This window comes from Chinchilla lanigera, unplaced genomic scaffold, assembly GCF_000276665.1.
Source record: "Chinchilla lanigera isolate Chin_1 unplaced genomic scaffold, ChiLan1.0 scaffold00046, whole genome shotgun sequence".
NCBI classification, from domain to species: Eukaryota; Metazoa; Chordata; class Mammalia; order Rodentia; family Chinchillidae; genus Chinchilla; species Chinchilla lanigera.
Genome location: NW_004955447.1, coordinates 14,519,064 through 14,536,278, shown reverse-complemented (window position 1 = coordinate 14,536,278; position 17,215 = coordinate 14,519,064). Strand labels below are relative to the sequence as shown.

General features: G+C 39.7%; 2 protein-coding genes across 2 annotated transcripts in view; both read left to right on the top strand.

Moving 5' to 3' along the window:
- Srp72 (signal recognition particle 72kDa) overlaps window positions 1-16,301 on the top strand; it is a 32,781-nt gene extending 16,480 nt beyond the window's left edge. Inside the window, exons 9-19 of the mRNA XM_005392872.2 lie at window positions 484-615; window positions 1,269-1,397; window positions 2,024-2,096; window positions 3,672-3,736; window positions 4,089-4,184; window positions 4,983-5,086; window positions 5,217-5,294; window positions 6,050-6,187; window positions 9,177-9,214; window positions 13,550-13,709; window positions 14,170-16,301. Of these exons, the coding sequence (XP_005392929.1) occupies window positions 484-615; window positions 1,269-1,397; window positions 2,024-2,096; window positions 3,672-3,736; window positions 4,089-4,184; window positions 4,983-5,086; window positions 5,217-5,294; window positions 6,050-6,187; window positions 9,177-9,214; window positions 13,550-13,709; window positions 14,170-14,347 (1,191 nt within the window). The 3' untranslated portion in view covers window positions 14,348-16,301. The remainder of the gene's footprint in view (window positions 1-483; window positions 616-1,268; window positions 1,398-2,023; window positions 2,097-3,671; window positions 3,737-4,088; window positions 4,185-4,982; window positions 5,087-5,216; window positions 5,295-6,049; window positions 6,188-9,176; window positions 9,215-13,549; window positions 13,710-14,169) is intronic.
- A 641-nt stretch (window positions 16,302-16,942) lies between these two features.
- LOC106149493 (translation initiation factor IF-2-like) lies at window positions 16,943-17,215 on the top strand (the record flags this gene model as incomplete). Its single annotated transcript, XM_013518503.1, is given in 1 exon segment — window positions 16,943-17,215. A coding segment is annotated over 1 exon segment (263 nt), but the record flags the coding sequence as incomplete, so codon positions are not given.

The following is a 17,215-nucleotide window of genomic DNA, read 5'->3' as shown; positions in this document are numbered from 1 at the left end:
AACTCTGTATTGTCTATACTGTTCTTTTGCTATTTTGTAAAAGGTTGTCTGTCTGTTAATGTTTTCCTCCTTTTATTTAAAAAAAAAAAAAAAAAGAAAGAAAAAGCTCAACCCAGCAGGTAACAGTGGAAACATAACCCAGAAGTCTTGTCCGCCTTCCCTTGAAAGCAGCTCACTTTCGCCTTTTCACACCTACAAGGAGGAACCCTGCTTTAGAAAGGCTGTAAGAGGAGCAGGGCTAAATTGTGATAAAAAATGTGTACACTGTGATAAAAAAAAAAAATGTAATTGCAGAGAATTTTTTTATATCTGTGAACCAAGAACCCAAGACAAGTATATGCATTTTTATTAGTTTAGGGACCAGCCAGGTAGGTATATCCAAGCTCTCTGTGTTTATATAAAATCACTAAGTAAGGCCACAGAGTGTTACAAGGGTTGAAGTCAGATACTCTGCTAATGGTGGGTGAACTTTCTATTGGCCAGGACCAAAATGTCTTTGACTCCAAGAAGAAGGTGAAATTAACCAACGCAGAAGGAGTAGAATTTAAGCTTTCCAAGAAACAACTGCAAGCTATAGAATTTAACAAAGCTTTACTTGCTATGTACACAAACCAGGTGGGTAATATGCCTCTGGTCCCTGGCTAAACCTTTGTATAGCATATGAGGTGTGATGGGTGTATTCATCTTAACCTATTTTTATTTTTTGTTTATATTTTATCTTCCTTCTTCAGACTATCATGTGTCATAAATTTTATTTTTTAAACAAATAATTTACCCAGTTCTATGTAAAGATAGGTTAATGGCTTTTAAGAGAAACAAGACAGTACTATCACCTTAAATGATTTTCTCATTACTTTATTCTTACTCTCTCTGGATTAAAATAGTGTCATCAAAAATGCCAAGTATGATTATAGATTTAAGGTCCATTTCATTTTAGTTGGACATTATCACAATTTTATGAATGGTAAAGAGATTAATTCTAATACATGTATTCTAACTCTAAATTCATACTTGCTTAGAACACGTTTTCAGTACGAGAGTAAGGCAGTAATGTTTTTAGTATTTAAAAGTGAGTCAGGTTATTAGTATTTTATGTCTTTTGTAATACTTGATGTGTACTTTTAAAAATCTGAAATTAAGACATTCAAGTGAATGTTTAGAACTTGTTACAGGTTTTTAGAACTCATGGTTTAAACACAGTAAGTTGAAATTTTTTCTTTTTTAAGAAAAAATTGAGAATGGATGCTTTAAACTGCTTCTCTATCTAGGCAGAGCAATGCCGCAAAATATCTGCTGGTTTACAGTCCCAAAGTCCTGAGCGTCTCCTGCCTGTGTTAATCCAAGCTGCCCAGCTCTGCCGGGAAAAACAGCACACAAAAGCAATAGAGCTGCTTCAGGTAAAGACACTATATTTGAATTTTTAATGAAGTATTAGGCAGCCTTCTTTCATTTCCTTATACTCTAATAACTTGCAAACTTGTGTCTGAGTTAAAGGCTGATTTTAGGCTTATAATATCAGTACCGAACCCTCTGTTTCAGTAATGTGTTCTCTGGCAAGTCCTTCTCCAAAATCTCAAACAGTTGTGGAGACACTGACTTGCTAAAATTATTAACAGCCTTTTAACCCACACCTGCTAATTTTACATGTTTGAATTTCTTGAGTAGACACTATGTTGGAAAGTTTGACAGGGTAAAATTAGGACCATCCGGAGAGGCAAAGTTGCCTATCAGGAACCCTGAAGAAAAAGGCACTCTCTAAATGTCTTCCTTAAAAAACAAAAAAGTTTACGTAGTAGTCCTTATTGTTTCCTTATTAGTGACTTCCAGAAAACTTGCTAATAGATTGAATTTTTATAGCATACCTTATATAAAGCAAAATGGATGTCAAAATTTTTTCCAGGTTAAGATTTTGATCTGAACTAGGTATAATACCTGAAAATCTGTTAGCTGAGATAAGTAATTTTAATGTCTGTAGTTGTATAATTTAATTGAGTTTTTTCTCCTCCAATTAAAAATATTTTAGGAATTTTCAGATCAACATCCAGAAAATGCAGCTGAAATTAAGCTGACCATGGCACAGTTGAAAATTTCTCAAGGTACTAATATTTAATTTAAGATTTTGTGCAAGAGGGTAACAAAACATAATTATTGTTTCGAACATGAAGCTAGGGCGTGTGATCTCCAGCAGTTAGTAGTGACCCTTTCTTGGGTTTTTCATACATCATGAGAATGAACCTCAGTCTGGACCTTGAAGATCAGTAGGAGATCCCTCTGTTCCAAAAGACCACGCTCATTCAGCTTTCCTAAGTATGTCAAGTGTAAAAATGCTTTTATGTCTGTCACTTGGTAATATTTGTGGAATAAGAAAGGATTGCTTTACATTGGACTCTGCAGTATTCCTTAGCTTGGCCTTTCATTCTTCATTTATACATGCCCACCTATAGAACTTAATAACCTATGTTTGATTCTTAACAAAAGAACTACCAGTGTTTTGGCTGCTATTTTGAACCAACCTTGAGTCATTGTCTAAAATTGTGTTGTCAGGTATACTAGCCACTGGCCACATGTAGCTATTTCAAATTTAAATTAATCAGAATGTAAATTTCATTTCCACACTTGTCCTAGCCACCCTACAGAAACGGAGTAGCCACGTGCAGTCACTGGCCACTGTGTTGGATAGCACAGATGACAGAGCGTTGCCATCTTCCCAGAAAATTCTTTCAGACAGCTCTGATCTAAGCATACCTTCTCAGTGGGGGTGATAAGTGGTCAACCGATTCTTAGCTCTTGCAGTGGCAGAAATGAAAATTTCTTGGGTTGGGGGAAGGGAGTTGACAGGAAAAAAATGTCTAAAAAGGCTCCTTAATGAGGCAGTAATGAAAGAAAGGTTTAAAACTGCTGCTAATATCTTTGCAGATGTCTGCAAATTTCATCCTGTTCATCATTCCAAAATTATTGAGTCAGTCATGTTTTAAAAAATGGAGAGTTTGGGTTATTGAGGTTTTTGATGAATAGAAAATCAGTGTCTTCACCCCACCAATTTTCTATTGCACTCATGTCTGTTACAGGGTATTTTAAGACCTTTAGGGAAGGGTCCCCATCACCACTTTCAGGTTACAGCCTGATAAGGAGAACTAGAACCCAATAGACTGGGGGTTGCAAGACTGCCTTTCTGTAGCAACTGTGCCATTAACTTGCTTTGTGAGCGGAAGCAAAGTGTGTTACTTCCTCACAAGCCATTGTCCTTATTTGTAAAAGTGTACACTATCCCCCCAAGACCTCAAAGCTTGTATATTTAGAGATGCTACAAGCCAAGCATGGTAGTGCATGCTTGTAAATTCTAGCATTCAAGGAAGCTGAGGCAGGAGGATTGCTATGTGTTTGGGGCCAGCCAGGTGACATAGTTCAAGCCCATGATGAGACCTTATCAAAAAGAAGATGTTACAAAGTAAGACAAAGGGTAACTTTCCTAAGGAAAAGAGGTATAAAGAAGTAAAATTTCCAGCCGCGTCCTCCAGTATACTTTCTTCACTATGGTGCTGATTTTGTTGGGGTCTTTTTGGCGGGGGCGGGGAAACCAGTAGTAGAGCTCAGGACCTCACGTCTGTCAGGCAGATACCATGCCACTGAGATGTATCCCAGACCTCTGATTTTGTTTTTAATCTCTTAAGGTAATATTTCTAAAGCATGTCTAATACTGAGAAGCATAGAAGAGTTAAAGCATAAACCAGGAATGGTGAGTTTGTAACTAAAACATTACAAGACTGAAAAGATAGTGGAATTGATAGTCCATTTATTTATCTGGTGTTTATTAATTATAAATTCTACTTGCTTATATATATTTATAAGGTAGAAGTAGTAGAGAATAACAACAGTTACTGAACTGCTATAAATGTATTTTTATAAATGTGCTTTGCTTTTTATTGATTTATTATTCAGTCAAATGTGCCTGATACTCTTTAGGCCTTGCATTATTGTTGAAAAGTCAACCTAAAATAATCTCAGGCCTGTACCAGGAATTCCTTTATTGACTTCTGGGAGAGTGCAGAAAGAATTTCATTCATTCATTTATACCTTCGGCTGGCCAGGTGTCTGCCTTAGTGACCATGTACAGCCATGAGGAAGACATTGACAGTGCCATTGAGGTCTTCACACAGGCTATCCAGTGGTACCAAAACCACCAGGTGAGTAAATGGAGTAAAGCGTTTTAAGAGCGTGCTTTTACCTAGATAATAAAGAGCTGCATACTGAGCTCAAAATTTCAGAGAGCTAGAGTATTCTAATTCACTGCATTGAAATTTGGGTATTATTAGACTAGCGCCTTCATTTTTTTTGAGTATGCCAAGGTTATTGGACCTAAAGATTGGCTGCAAAATAGAAAGCTTTTTCTTGAAACTCCTTCCTCTGGGTGCACATATATGCACTTGTGTGTGTGATCACAGTGTGTAAAGATGCCATTGGAACGGTGATTGCAGATAAGAAAGGTCATCTTAAGTGGCTCGGAGTCCTCTGGTAGGAGTAATTACTGGAACAGTAGTATCTGGGATAATTATATTTTGATCTAATTGGAGCATCTTCATTTTTCCAGTGTGGGTCTCTGCGTAGGCAGTCCCAGCTCACCAGTGTGCTGTCACTACTAGTAGAGGGCCATCGGGGCTCTGGGAAGTATTGTGTTAAAGTTTGAGAACCATAGTGACTTACGTTTAAGATTTGATTTCAGGGAATGTTTCTAGTCACAGACAGCTAATTAGGACCAGGATGTGTTCAGCTTTGTAATTGGTGGTTGCTTGCACTGATTGATCTACCCACATCCCCTGTGTATATGTGAGTAGTTTGTTTTAGTTATTCAGTAAAACTTACGGAATTTTTTTTAAAAAAACTTAAGGAATTTAATGGGTAGGTCCATTTTAAAGGTCTAGTAAATATAACTTCATTGACTTGCTGGATATTTAGCTTAATTTTTTTTTTAATTGAACTTGCAGCCCAAATCCCCTGCTCATTTGTCCTTGATAAGAGAAGCAGCAAACTTCAAACTCAAATACGGGCGGAAGAAGGAGGCAATTAGTGACCTAGAACAGCTATGGAAGTAAGCTCTGAAAGGTGGAGGTGTAGAAGTCCATGTTTTATTGCTGTTGTTTAATATGAAAGTTATTCTCCCTGTTGTTACTTTCTTAGTTTTAGAAACTATTCAGTAACTTTCTTGTCTCTTCTTTTAGACAAAATCCGAAAGATATTCACACACTGGCGCAGCTTATTTCTGCGTACTCGCTTGTAGATCCGGAGAAAGCAAAAGTGTATCCTTTTGGTTGTTGCTCCTGACAGCTCCCCATAGAACATAGAGCTCTTCTAGTATTTGTGTACTGAGCAGGTATTTTTCTGTTGTGAATTTCAACTAACACTAAAATCTCCTAACTACTAAAAGCAAATAACTAGAATTGTGGATCAGTGTGATAGAACAATGCAGTGATAGTTCTACCTTAAGGTAGTCTGATTTAGAAACAAAAAGGAAGTCAGTCTGTTTTCCTCCATATTTAAGACCAGCCCCATACACACACACACAAAAAAAAATAAGCGAGACAACAGCATCTGTTGTGGGTAGTTGTGCATAAATTCCGGGATTGTGCTGTGGTCAAAGGTTTGGGTTGCATGCCTGTCTCAGGCAGTTGCTGTTGATAGGAGGGTTCGGCATCCTGCCTGATTGAGCTTGGGTCACAGCGCCCCCCTAATCAGGCTGGGGTAGTGGGTGCTCGCCAGTCTTTGCAGTGAGCAAACCTATGTTTTATAAACTTGATGACTGCTTTAGGATTACCTTGATGTATATCCCTGAGCTAAGCAATAAATGATAGATTGTGACCCTTCACGTTCTCTTCTCAGAATGTATGCTTACACAATTGACCTGACGTGCGAATTCGTTACACTGCAGAAGATTTAAGAACAGGGCTTGCTTTCGATGAAGGGCCTAAGGAAAAGACGAGCGTCCTATTCTGTTGGCATACATATACTGACAGACGCGTGTGTGTTATGTTCCTGAACTCCTGTTCTCTCCCAGTCTTAGTAAACACTTGCCCTCATCAGATAGTATGTCTCTAAAAGTAGATGTCGAGGCCCTTGAAAATTCTCCTGGTGCTACGTACATTCGGAAGAAGGGTGGAAAAGTCACTGGAGATAGTCAACCAAAGGAGCAAGGGTAATGTTTTTCTAGTTAAAACCATTTCTAAAATAGCCTGTGATGCTGATTTTAAGTTATATAAGGAATAAAAAACGACATTCTCATAAAATTCCAAACGAGTGAAACGTAAGTCCCCTTTGTTTCCTTTCCTTCTCTTTTGCTGTGCCCAGCACGTACTCCTCGTTTCCCCTCCTCCCTCAGCCCCAGACCAGCCTTGGGTGTTAACACAGTGCAGTGATGGCAAACCTTTTAGAGCCACAAGCCATAGGCTCATCACCACAAACAGTGTGCCTTCCAGATCTTTTTCTTGGTGTCAACACACACAAGATCATCTATAACTATTTTCCTTAGATTGTTTTGTTGTTGTTTCTCACAGAAAAGGGATAGATGCTGTTGTACTATTTTCTAACTGGCTTGCATTGAATGTAATAAGTCCTGGAGATCTTCCAGGTACTAAATGTAGATATATTTCCTTCTTTTTATGCAACACATTCTGTTGGCTGGATTTGCCCTACTGGATATATCCTGATATACATTTAGCACATCATTTAGTATTTCTGTTTTGTTTTGTTTTGTTTTGTTTTTTAGACAGGAGGATCTCGTTAAGCAGTTCAGCTGGCCTTGGAATCACTATGTAGCCCAGGCTGGTCTGGAACTTGTAGCAGTCCTCCTGCCTCAGCCTCCTGAGTGCTGAGATTACAGGCATGCACCACTGTACCTTGCTCATCATTTAGTATTTCTGAACCAAAGTTCAGATAGTTTATTTTGCCGGTTTGGTAGAAAGGTTAACCAGGTTCATTTATTTACTGTAAGTTAGGTTCTGATTCTTCCATTGTTCTCCCACATTACCATCTTAAAATCAGTTAGCAGAGGCCCACAGTAAAATGTTTAAGATTCTAATTTTGATTCATAATAGACCATGGCAGAAATCAAACACTTCTGCAGTTTTGTGACTTCCATAATTTTTCATTATTTTCTCCCTTTTTGAATGTCTTTTGAAATGTGAATTTTTTCGTAACTTAAGACAGTCAGGGCTGGGGATGTAGCTGAGTAGTAGAGCATTTGCCTGACATGCCTGAGGCTTTGGATTCTACCTCCACTACAACACACATGAAAAAGCAACTGTGTATGTATTATTGACCTCCTTCATTAAGAACTCTGATGAAAAGTATCCTCGTTATTAATCTTAAAAACTTAAGAATTGGAGTCTTACAGATATCAACTTGTAAATTCCATTTCATCATTCCAACTTCGAGCCTTATCAGGAACCCCAAGATAAAATAAATGCAAGCGAGGTCTTAGTGGACTTTCAAATATCACCTGTTTAAATATTTTCAGTACTTTTCTTTACCAAAACAAGTGTTAGGTAACTACTAAGAATGCACAATCTTTTTGTGATCCTCATGCCTCAGCCTCCTGAATGCTGGGATTACAGAAGCACCATGTCTAGCCCGAGTTCTTTTCCAATCTTTTAATCTCTTTTTTCTTAAACAAACATGAGGATGATTCTTAAGCTTTAAAATTTCAGCACATTTTTGTTAGACATTATTAATGGTCGTTATTTTATGCTAACTTTTGGGTGCAAAGGCTTAGTTTCTTTTAGAGCTACACTGTGTTATGGGTTTGAGCTAGCTGTTGATGAAAATCCAAGGCAAGAGGAAATGTATGTAAACAGCATGTGGAGGAAAGGTACATGGTAGGATTGTGTGTGTTCTAGAGGAGTATGCCAGAGGGAGTCATTCTTCTTTAGGACAGTGGTGACGAGGGAGATATTTGGGCAGGGCTTTTATGAATTCTGAGGAGGCTGAGTAGGCAAACTGGACAAAGGCACAGAATTGAGAAATAGCAGAGAACCTCTGGGAAGTTCTGAGCAAGTAAGATTCTGTTTCAGAATCTAAGTGCTAGATGAAGTACTAAGGTACTAGAATAAGACACTGTACATTGCAGTTTTTATTCTTCAGGATGTCATGAACTTTCACGACTGAATGACTTACACAGTGAAGTTCCGGCGGTAACTTGCTGTGCCATCCTTTTAGCTCACCGTTTCATACTTCTCACCTAAGTATATCAGAGGAGTCTACACCTGATCTTAGCCAAAAGGCCGAAGAAGTGATCAAAGGAGTCTATACAGAGATCTGTCTCCCTCTTTTTGTCAGAACTTTTAGAATGCTTAACAATTATTTTGAAATGTTTTCATTTTAGGCCCTTTTTAGTACTTTTTTTTGTCAATACACTTAATAAACATTTTACTTATTTAAAAAGATAATCAGGAGGCTGAGGCAGGAGGATCACTGTGAGTTCAAGGCCAGCCTAGGCTATATAAGCGAGTTTAAGACGAGCCTGCATTACTTAGTGAGACCCTGCCTCAAAAAAAAAAAAAGACAAATTCACAAGATTCAAAACTTGAAAGATAGAGCTGGGAGTGTAGCTCTGCAGTAGAGTCCTTGCCTGGTACAGAGGAGGCCCCTGGGTTCCATCCCCAGCCCTGAGGGGAAAAAAAGAAACTGAGGTCTTCCCCTGTCCAGCCTTTTCCCTCCTGGGACCACAAGCAGTAGAATTTGTTTTGTATCTTTCCAGAGATGTTCTTTACTAGTATTTTACGTATGCGTATTCTCAGGTCAAGTATAGGGTAATTTATCGAAGTAATGCAGATTTTCATGTTTGTGCAAATTAGTTACCCCTCACAAGTCTCACACTGTTCAGATATTGCACTCCAGATACTTGTTAGAAGGTGGTTTGGAGAAGAGAGATGATCCCATTTACATTGAAAAAGCTTTACATTAAGTTTAATGTGTGCCACTTACAGTTTGTCAGTGTAATGGGTACTTCTTTTTTTGGGAACAGTTGTCACTTCCCTTTTCCAAACTTACCTTCCAGAAAGTGTAATATCTGAAATATGATTGAATTTAACCTGGATTAATACCCCAGCCACTTTGTTCTTTTGAATATACTTAATGCTCTATAAATATTTTATCACAGTGATAGTAATGTTTTTTCTTCTTTTTAGTCAGGGAGATTTGAAAAAGAAGAAGAAGAAAAAGAAAGGTAAGTGTTTTATTAACTTTAGATTCCTTTCTACATGGTAAAAGCTTGAATCTACCCTTAAATAGAACTCTTTGGACGTAAATGTACTTGCACTTTCCCCTGGTGTCTTTGAGTACTGACTTTTGACTATAGCAAACATTTACTTTTATCACTTTAATGAGTACAGCTCTGGAGATGGCCCAAATTCAAGTTGCTGCCATAGTATTCTCACTGTGTGATTGAAGTTGACATACCTGCTGAGATTTTCATCTGTAGAGTATGATAGTATAGCTCAAAAAACTAAGACAGATCTCTTATGATTAAATCTCTTAGAATGATACTTAGCACACAGTAAGTCCTTATATTTTAGGCTAGAAATACCATAGAGTTTCAGACTGGCTTAGAAAATTTACTGTTTATGAAACTGGCAGTCTAGAGGAAGGTTAGTGTCAAGGTTGGTTGAGCCGGTAGTGCTTGTGTCTACAAGACTGCATCCTTTTTGTCTCAGGATGTTTGTTGGAAATAGGGCCATATACTTGTCATTTCCATGGAGCAGGACAGATAGGGCCTCTGGACTTAACAAGCTTTTCTTACTGATCTGATTGAGCGAAGCACAGGTGGTGGTTCAGCCCTGAACCCTGAACCGGGAGAATGCTGTACACTGGTGGGCACTGAGCTGTGCTCTCCCAGCGCACACAAAGAGCAGGTGGGATTGCACTGTCCATCGCTTCATGCAGCCAAGGTTAACCCCAAGCACCTACGTGCTCTGAGTTTTGGAAGAGCCTGGTATGCGTCAGGTCACCTCTTCATTTTGTCCACTGCCCTAGTAGAACTCGGGTACCCTAGTCTCACCTAGGTTCATTATCACTGCTGCATTTGTTTTCTTGCTTCCAAAATTTATCGGTAACACTTGTCTCCTGTTCGTTTTTCTGATGTGTTTGTTACCCTTGTAGTGGAGCTTGGAGAGGGTGCACAAGCTAGTGCTTGCGTTCAGTCCACTGTCTTCACCTAGAAGTCTTACTGGTTCTTCACTCGTTATAGTATGCACATAAAAGTCAGTGAGGTGTTTTATGTGTTAGTAGTGCTTCAGGGAAACAGCTCGTAACTGTAGGTAACAGTGATAATGTTCAATTTTTTTATTTACAAATGAGCATTTTTTAAAACTTATAAAATAATATATATTCATCCTAAAAACAACGGTTGTAGATGCCTTTTACTAAGGAATGGAATAAAGAATGGAAGATTCCCTACCACAAATGTACACTCCCAGAGATGATTACTTCACTTTTTTTGTGACCTAAAATTCTGTGTTCTTGTAATTATATACTCTCACACTGGCAGTAAGTTTTACAAAATCAATATGAACATAATATCGCAGTTTATTTCCTCTTCCTTAGACTGAATTATAAAGAACATTTGTATAAATTGTTAAATATAGATACACCTCACTTCCTTTTTTTTTAGAGGCATATTTGACTAGCATTTATCAAGAATAAATTTATACTTGGCATGAGAGACATACAACTTACTACTAAGTTAGCTTAAGCAAAATTATTTTCAACAAACCAAATTCTGGTTTATAATGGAATTCTTTTTTTTGAATGGAAATTTTTTTTTTTTTAAAGAGTAAAAGAAGGATAACATAGTAATGGGGCTTACCAAATTACAGACAAAGTGGTAAGAAATTATCAATGGTTATCGTTTTACATATTGTTATCTACAAGGTAATTTCTCAGGAAAACAAATAGACAAATAATAGTGAGTTACAGACAAAAGAGGTAGGAGATTATCAATAGTTGTTGTACTATACTTTGGTATCTTCAAAGTGACTTCTAAAGAAAATAAATAGAGCTATACATGAGTGACCTATTGAATAATCATTAACTTTTCTCAATGGTTGTTGTAGGAAACACATAATAATAGACATGCATCCATTTACGAAATAGGATAGGAACAATACAAACATTACAGAGTTATGGATAGATTAGTAGGAAAATATCAATGGCTGCTGTAATACATGGTGGTGTTTCTCAGGAAGACAAGAGATACACAAGAAGGATCTAATAAGTAGTTATAGCCTAAGGGTTGTCAAAAATCAAGCGAGCCATCTGGGACGAAAGCCATTTTTTGTAGCGTTTTCTCTCCAGCCTTCCATCACATTGGGACCCCACAACCAGTTAGTGTCAGTACAGGCAGCAGGAATCCTGCTGCAGACTTCTCCGGAGCTCCACCACAGCCTGTACTGTCAGGGGAAGAATGGTTTCCAGGGAGTCTCTGCAGGTCTTGTGCAAGGTCCTCCTGGTTTACAGCTTCTGAGCGGCTCTCGTGACCCCAGTCCACAGGACCTCTGACTCCTCGGGCTTAGTCTGCATTCTCATGTTCTCTGAGTCCTTGTTCAGCAGCTGCTCCTCTGCTGACTCCTGACCTTTCTGGTTCTCTATGGCAGGAGCAAGGGTGACCCATTGCATGGCATATATTCCCAGGGGTTTCTCCATGTTTGAATGATTCACACACGTCCGTGGGTGGGCCAATTGTGTCATTGTTTCTCTGTGTCATGGTTGTTCTCAATTGAGCAGCAGCGGCCAGCCTGAGGGCCGGCATGCAACAGTGCTCGCAGCTGTGTGGCTCCCCCTGCACCGGGGGCCCTCCATGCGGACACCTACGAGGCAGGGAGCGAGCAGGTCGGAAGGCCAGCACTTCCCGCCTGTGGCTCCCCCTGCGCTGGAGGGCCTCCTTCCAGGCACCTATGAGTCAGGGATTGAGCCAGCCCAAAGACCCGTGGCTCCCTGTGTGCCGGAGGCCCTCCTTCTGGGCACACACTTCACTTCTTAGTCCAGTGATATAGTTTATGATAGTTTAGGTTTGTTGTTGTTGTTGTTTTTTAGTTTTTTGTGTTTTTTTGGACTTTTTTTTGAGATAAGTCTCGCTATGCCGTTCAGGCTGGCCCTGAGCTCACTTTGTAGCCCAGGCTGGTTTTGAACTCGCAACTATCCTCTTGCTTCAGCCTCTCCTTCAGCCTCTCGAGTGCTGGGATTACAAGCATATGCCACCACACCCAGCTAGTTTAGGTATAATTTAACCTTTCTTATTTACAGTTATTTTGCTATCTTAAAGAATATCAGAGAATATTTGTATATAACTGTGGATTATAGGCTTCAGCAGCATGAATTTCTAGAAGCCTATGAATGTTTACTAGTGTTGGGCAGTTGCTTTTCACAAAGGCTATCCCACTTTGTGTATGCTTCTGTCAGTAGTGTTTCTCACCATTTTTTATCAACACTATTACTGCTCTTAACATTTGTTAAATCAGTTTTATTACTCTATTTTTGATTAGTTGAATGTCTAATCACACAATTAACAGCTTTTATTTCTCCTTGATTACCCTAATTATAACCATGTCCATTTTTCCTTCATTAGCAAGAATTCTTTCTCTATTAGGATATTAATTTAACCTATAGTATAAATTAAAATTATATATACATTTGAGGTGTTTTGGTTTGGTTGTTTTGCTGTGGAACATTTTGGGGTTTTTTTGCCAGGGGGGCGGTTGGTACTGGAAATTGAATTCAGCACCCAAGCTTGCCAGGCAGGTGCTGTATGTAGCCTTGAACTGGCCTTGAACTCACTTATGTAGCCCAGGCTGGCCTCAAACTCACAGCAGTCTTCCTGCCTCAGCCTCCTGAGTGCTGGTATTATGGGTGTGTGCCACCACACCCAGTGAGATGCTTTTTTTGTTTGTGTTTGGTTTTTGGTACTGGAAATCAAACTCAGGACCTTGCACTTACCAGGCAGGTGCTTGTGCTGCTGAGCTACATCCCCAGCCTTGAGATGCTTTTTTTATACAGGGTAAATCGTTTCCTATATAGCCTCTGAATTTTGTATCGCGCTTAGGTCTTTTCAGCTGGGCGTGATGGCATATGCCTGAAGCCAACCTGGGCAATTTAACAGGTTTTTTTATTTTGTTTCATTTTAGTCTTTTTGAGACAGGGTCTTGCTGTGCAGTTCAGGCTGGCCTCAAGTTCACTTTGTAGCCCAGGCTGGCCTCGAACTCTCAACGATCCTCCTGCCTCAGTCTGCCTCAACCTCCCGAGTGCTTGCACCACCACACCAGGCAAATTTAACAGTTTCAGCAAGACCCTGCCTCAAAATCAAAAAAGGTCTAGGGATGCAGCTCAGTGTGAAGACCCTAGGTTCAATCCCCAGCAGAAGTGGGGGAGTCCCTTGCTAAATTATACCAATAAAATTTTCTCAAATTTCAGTTACATTATAATTCCCAGCCATGGACACATTGCTGAAACAAACTGTCTTGAAACTATTATAGGCACAGCTCTCATTTCTTTATCAATTGTTACCTAGGAAAATTGCCTAAGAATTATGACCCAAAAGTTACCCCAGATCCAGAAAGATGGCTGCCAATGCGAGAACGTTCTTACTATCGAGGAAGAAAGAAGGGTAAAAAGAAGGATCAGATTGGAAAGGGGACTCAGGGAGCAACTGCGGGAGCTTCCTCTGAACTGTAAGTCATGGCTCCACAAAGAGGTAACATGGGACCCAGGTTGATTCTGAGATTGACTCAAGGCTCCTGGTCCGAATTTGTTAATATATTGTAAATACGAGACGTATATTTGGAAAAGGAAGCATCACATGGAGTCGTTCAGCTAACTGTAGATAGATAACATTAAATTGCTAGAAAGAAGCGTTAAAAATGTTATTTCTACATAGCAGAGTCACAGAGGATTTAAACTTTTTCTAAGACTTCTAAAAATTGGCCTATACCATGTATTACGTATTCTTTAATTAATAACCCTTAAAAATTCAAAATAAAAGTGGATAGGGAGTTGAGGAGCCCACCTTAAAAGGAAAATGTGTGAGAGATTGTTAGGCATGGAAAGTAAAATCCATGCACGAACATCTCTGTACCCTGTCCTTTGTGGAATTTCTGAATGACCATGACCTTTCTGGTGTGATTATTTCAGGGATGCCAGTAAAACTGTGAGCAGTCCTCCCACCTCCCCACGACCCGGCAGTGCAGCGGCTGTCTCTGCCTCTACCAGTAACATCATACCCCCGAGACATCAGAAGCCTGCAGGGGCTCCAGCAACAAAAAAGAAACAGCAGCAGAAAAAGAAGAAAGGAGGAAAAGGAGGCTGGTGATTCGAATGTTCAGTCCAGGCTACTTTTAAGCTAGTCTCAGTGATACTAGGAACATAATAAAGGTGACACAGCGAGAAGCACAGAACTGCCCCCTCTTCCATCTCCATATTTACATAAAATAATTTCTTGTGCATCAACTAGAACATTTTCCTCAGACTGTCTAGTTGGATTTGGCCTCCCTGTCCCATAGTTTTGCACATATTATGAGGTTTGAAGATGATTGATCGAGTATTTACCAACCTTGATATCTGTTGCATCTTTATCTTTGTTGATTTGATCTTTTTTCCATTTCACAAATAAGGCACACTGGGCTGGGGATTTAGCTCAGGGGCACAGCGCCTGCCTGGCAAGCGCAAGGTCCCAAGTTTGATTTCTGGTATCAAAAAAAAAAAAAAAAAACAAGGCACGTTACCTGAGGTTTCCCAGGATTTAAACAAAAACTCTGCTTTTGCAACTAAAGTCTACAGACTGAAGGTGTTTGTTCCTATCAAGTCCCACTTTAAATTATTTCTCAGGAGGCTGTGGGAGACTGAAAGTGGAATCTTCTGAGCATTCCAAATATTTGCGTAGAAATACCATGTGATAAAAAGGGACCTTATTAAAACACTGGTGTCCTTCCCTTAGCTAATTGAGTGGCCCACGAAAAGTGTCTTACACAATTTTAACCACAGATTCTCTGTGTGATACCAGAATGTGGGCAGCTTTGTGCCCCTTATTGTTTTCATTTTCAGATTATGTTAACTTGCTGATTTAGCATCAATGAAGACCTCAAGAGAAATCTACCAGTGTTCAAAGTAGTTTACTCTTAGACCAGTGTCCAGAGGTAAAATGGGTGTGGACTGTCTTAATCAGAAAGGCTAATGTGCCTGTCAAGAACATAAATTGACTTCATTATGCAGAGAGGAACTCAGTACCACACAGTATTAAAATCTAACAGAACTGGCTGGCCCATTAATATACTCACACGGCTCTTCTTTCTAGGTACAGGTTATGACCGTGATTACGTTTCCCAAAGTAATGAAGTGTTTCACAGTTTGTGATGTCAGTGTTGCTTGTCTTTCCTTGCCTACAAGCTGCTTTCATCCAACAGCTGTGAGACATGTTAGGACACCCACCCTCCTTGGTATTCGCTTTTTGATGCCCAAGATATCATTCACTTGAGACTTTTGAGTATTTCCTTGTGATCATATTACTCTGTTCTTGTTAATAAAGTGCTGCTGTGTTTGGACATAGCTACTGAAACATCTTCAGAGAGTTTTTTGGAAAGGCTTCCTGTGTAAGTGGGTTGTTGCCTTTTGGTTTTGCATAGTCCGAAGCTGCAGTGGCATCTAAACGAGATCTTAAAATGATTTATTAAGACATAATACTTTTTTGAGCTCTGCAGACAACAATGTTTTGGTAAGAGTGACAGATACTTATTCTCTATATTCTGTTGCAGAAATAATCATTAAATCTCTTAAGATTCCATTAAGTAGCTGTAGTTAGGGATAGTAATTTTTTTTAGGTTAAACAACAGAATCTTGGTGAAAATTATCGATCTTCGAAAATTCTGACCCACGGCAAAACAGTGAGATTTGTAATTCTTTAATTGTTGTTACTGACAGCATTGGTGTTCTGTTTGTCTTTGCAAAGCAACCAAAATCTCAGTTCAAACAAACAAGCTATTGTTAAACTGATAAGAACAGATACTATACTTGATCTTAGCCAAAAGGCCTATCAAGAACATAAATTGTTCTTGATAACAAGCTATTGTTAAATGAAGATAAATGAGCTATTGTTAAATGAAGTGTAAACATCTATATTAACTTTCTAGTAATTCTTTCCTCCTTTGGATAGGCTGACAGTGACATACATACTGTATTTGTGAGTGTGTGTACATTTATAAAATCCAGTATGGATGCATCCATTCACTGTGGCACATTTTTAAATAAAATATTCCAGCAGTGATCATGAATGAAGCTGTTTGGGTGTTGAGGCTTTATGGAGGATTTCTTCACTAGTGTATCTAAGAATTTTCTTTTAAGTGAAGTATGTAAAATTGTCTCCTCACAAATCAAATGGTATTTTGTGAACCCAGTTTAAACTTCACTGAAAATTCATCACCTGTTTGTATACAAACAGAAAGAAACTTTTGTGCCTGTATGGTCTTTTTGAAACAGGGTTTCGCTATGCAGTTCAGGCTGGCCTAGAACTCACAGCAGCCCTCCTGCCTCAGCCTCCCAAGTGCTGGGATTACAGGCGTGCGCCACCACAGAAGTAAACTTTTAAGGGTATAGAGCATGGCATTTTCAAGACAACTGGGAACTGCTAACCTTAAAAGTACGTTGCATCACTCAAGCCTGTGGAACTTCTTCATTCCTTACAAGCCTCTGAAACAGATCTGATCATGTAAAATCAGCTTATTGCATGGCAAAGCTAATTTTGCCTGTTCTAGTGGTGTAGTGATAGGCCTGCTTGCTAAGCTAAGCAAGCACGCTGCCAGCAGACTACACCACTGGCCCTCAAAACTTAAATTGTGACATACACTGGAGTCACTTCGTGCTACGAGAACCACCCGTCTACTCAGCCAATTTAAAAGCGCTAGGCTACCTCGAAAGCCGGCCGCATGCCGATCCGCACGTACCCGAGCCTTAGGAGCGGCTGCTCGGCGGCTGAGCTTGGGTTTGAACGGGAGGACAGGCGGCAGCCGGCGGCAGAGCACGGCGTCTCCCGAGTTTCGTGTTTTAAGGGAAATGCGACAGGAATCAGGACCCGGGGGTCGGCCCCATTTCGCCTGCGCCGACAGGCCTGGCGAGCGGCCTCAGCCCCCGCGCGGAGCGGGGTTCGCGGGGACCGAGTCGCCCCGCCTCGCGCGGGAGGCTGGCGCCC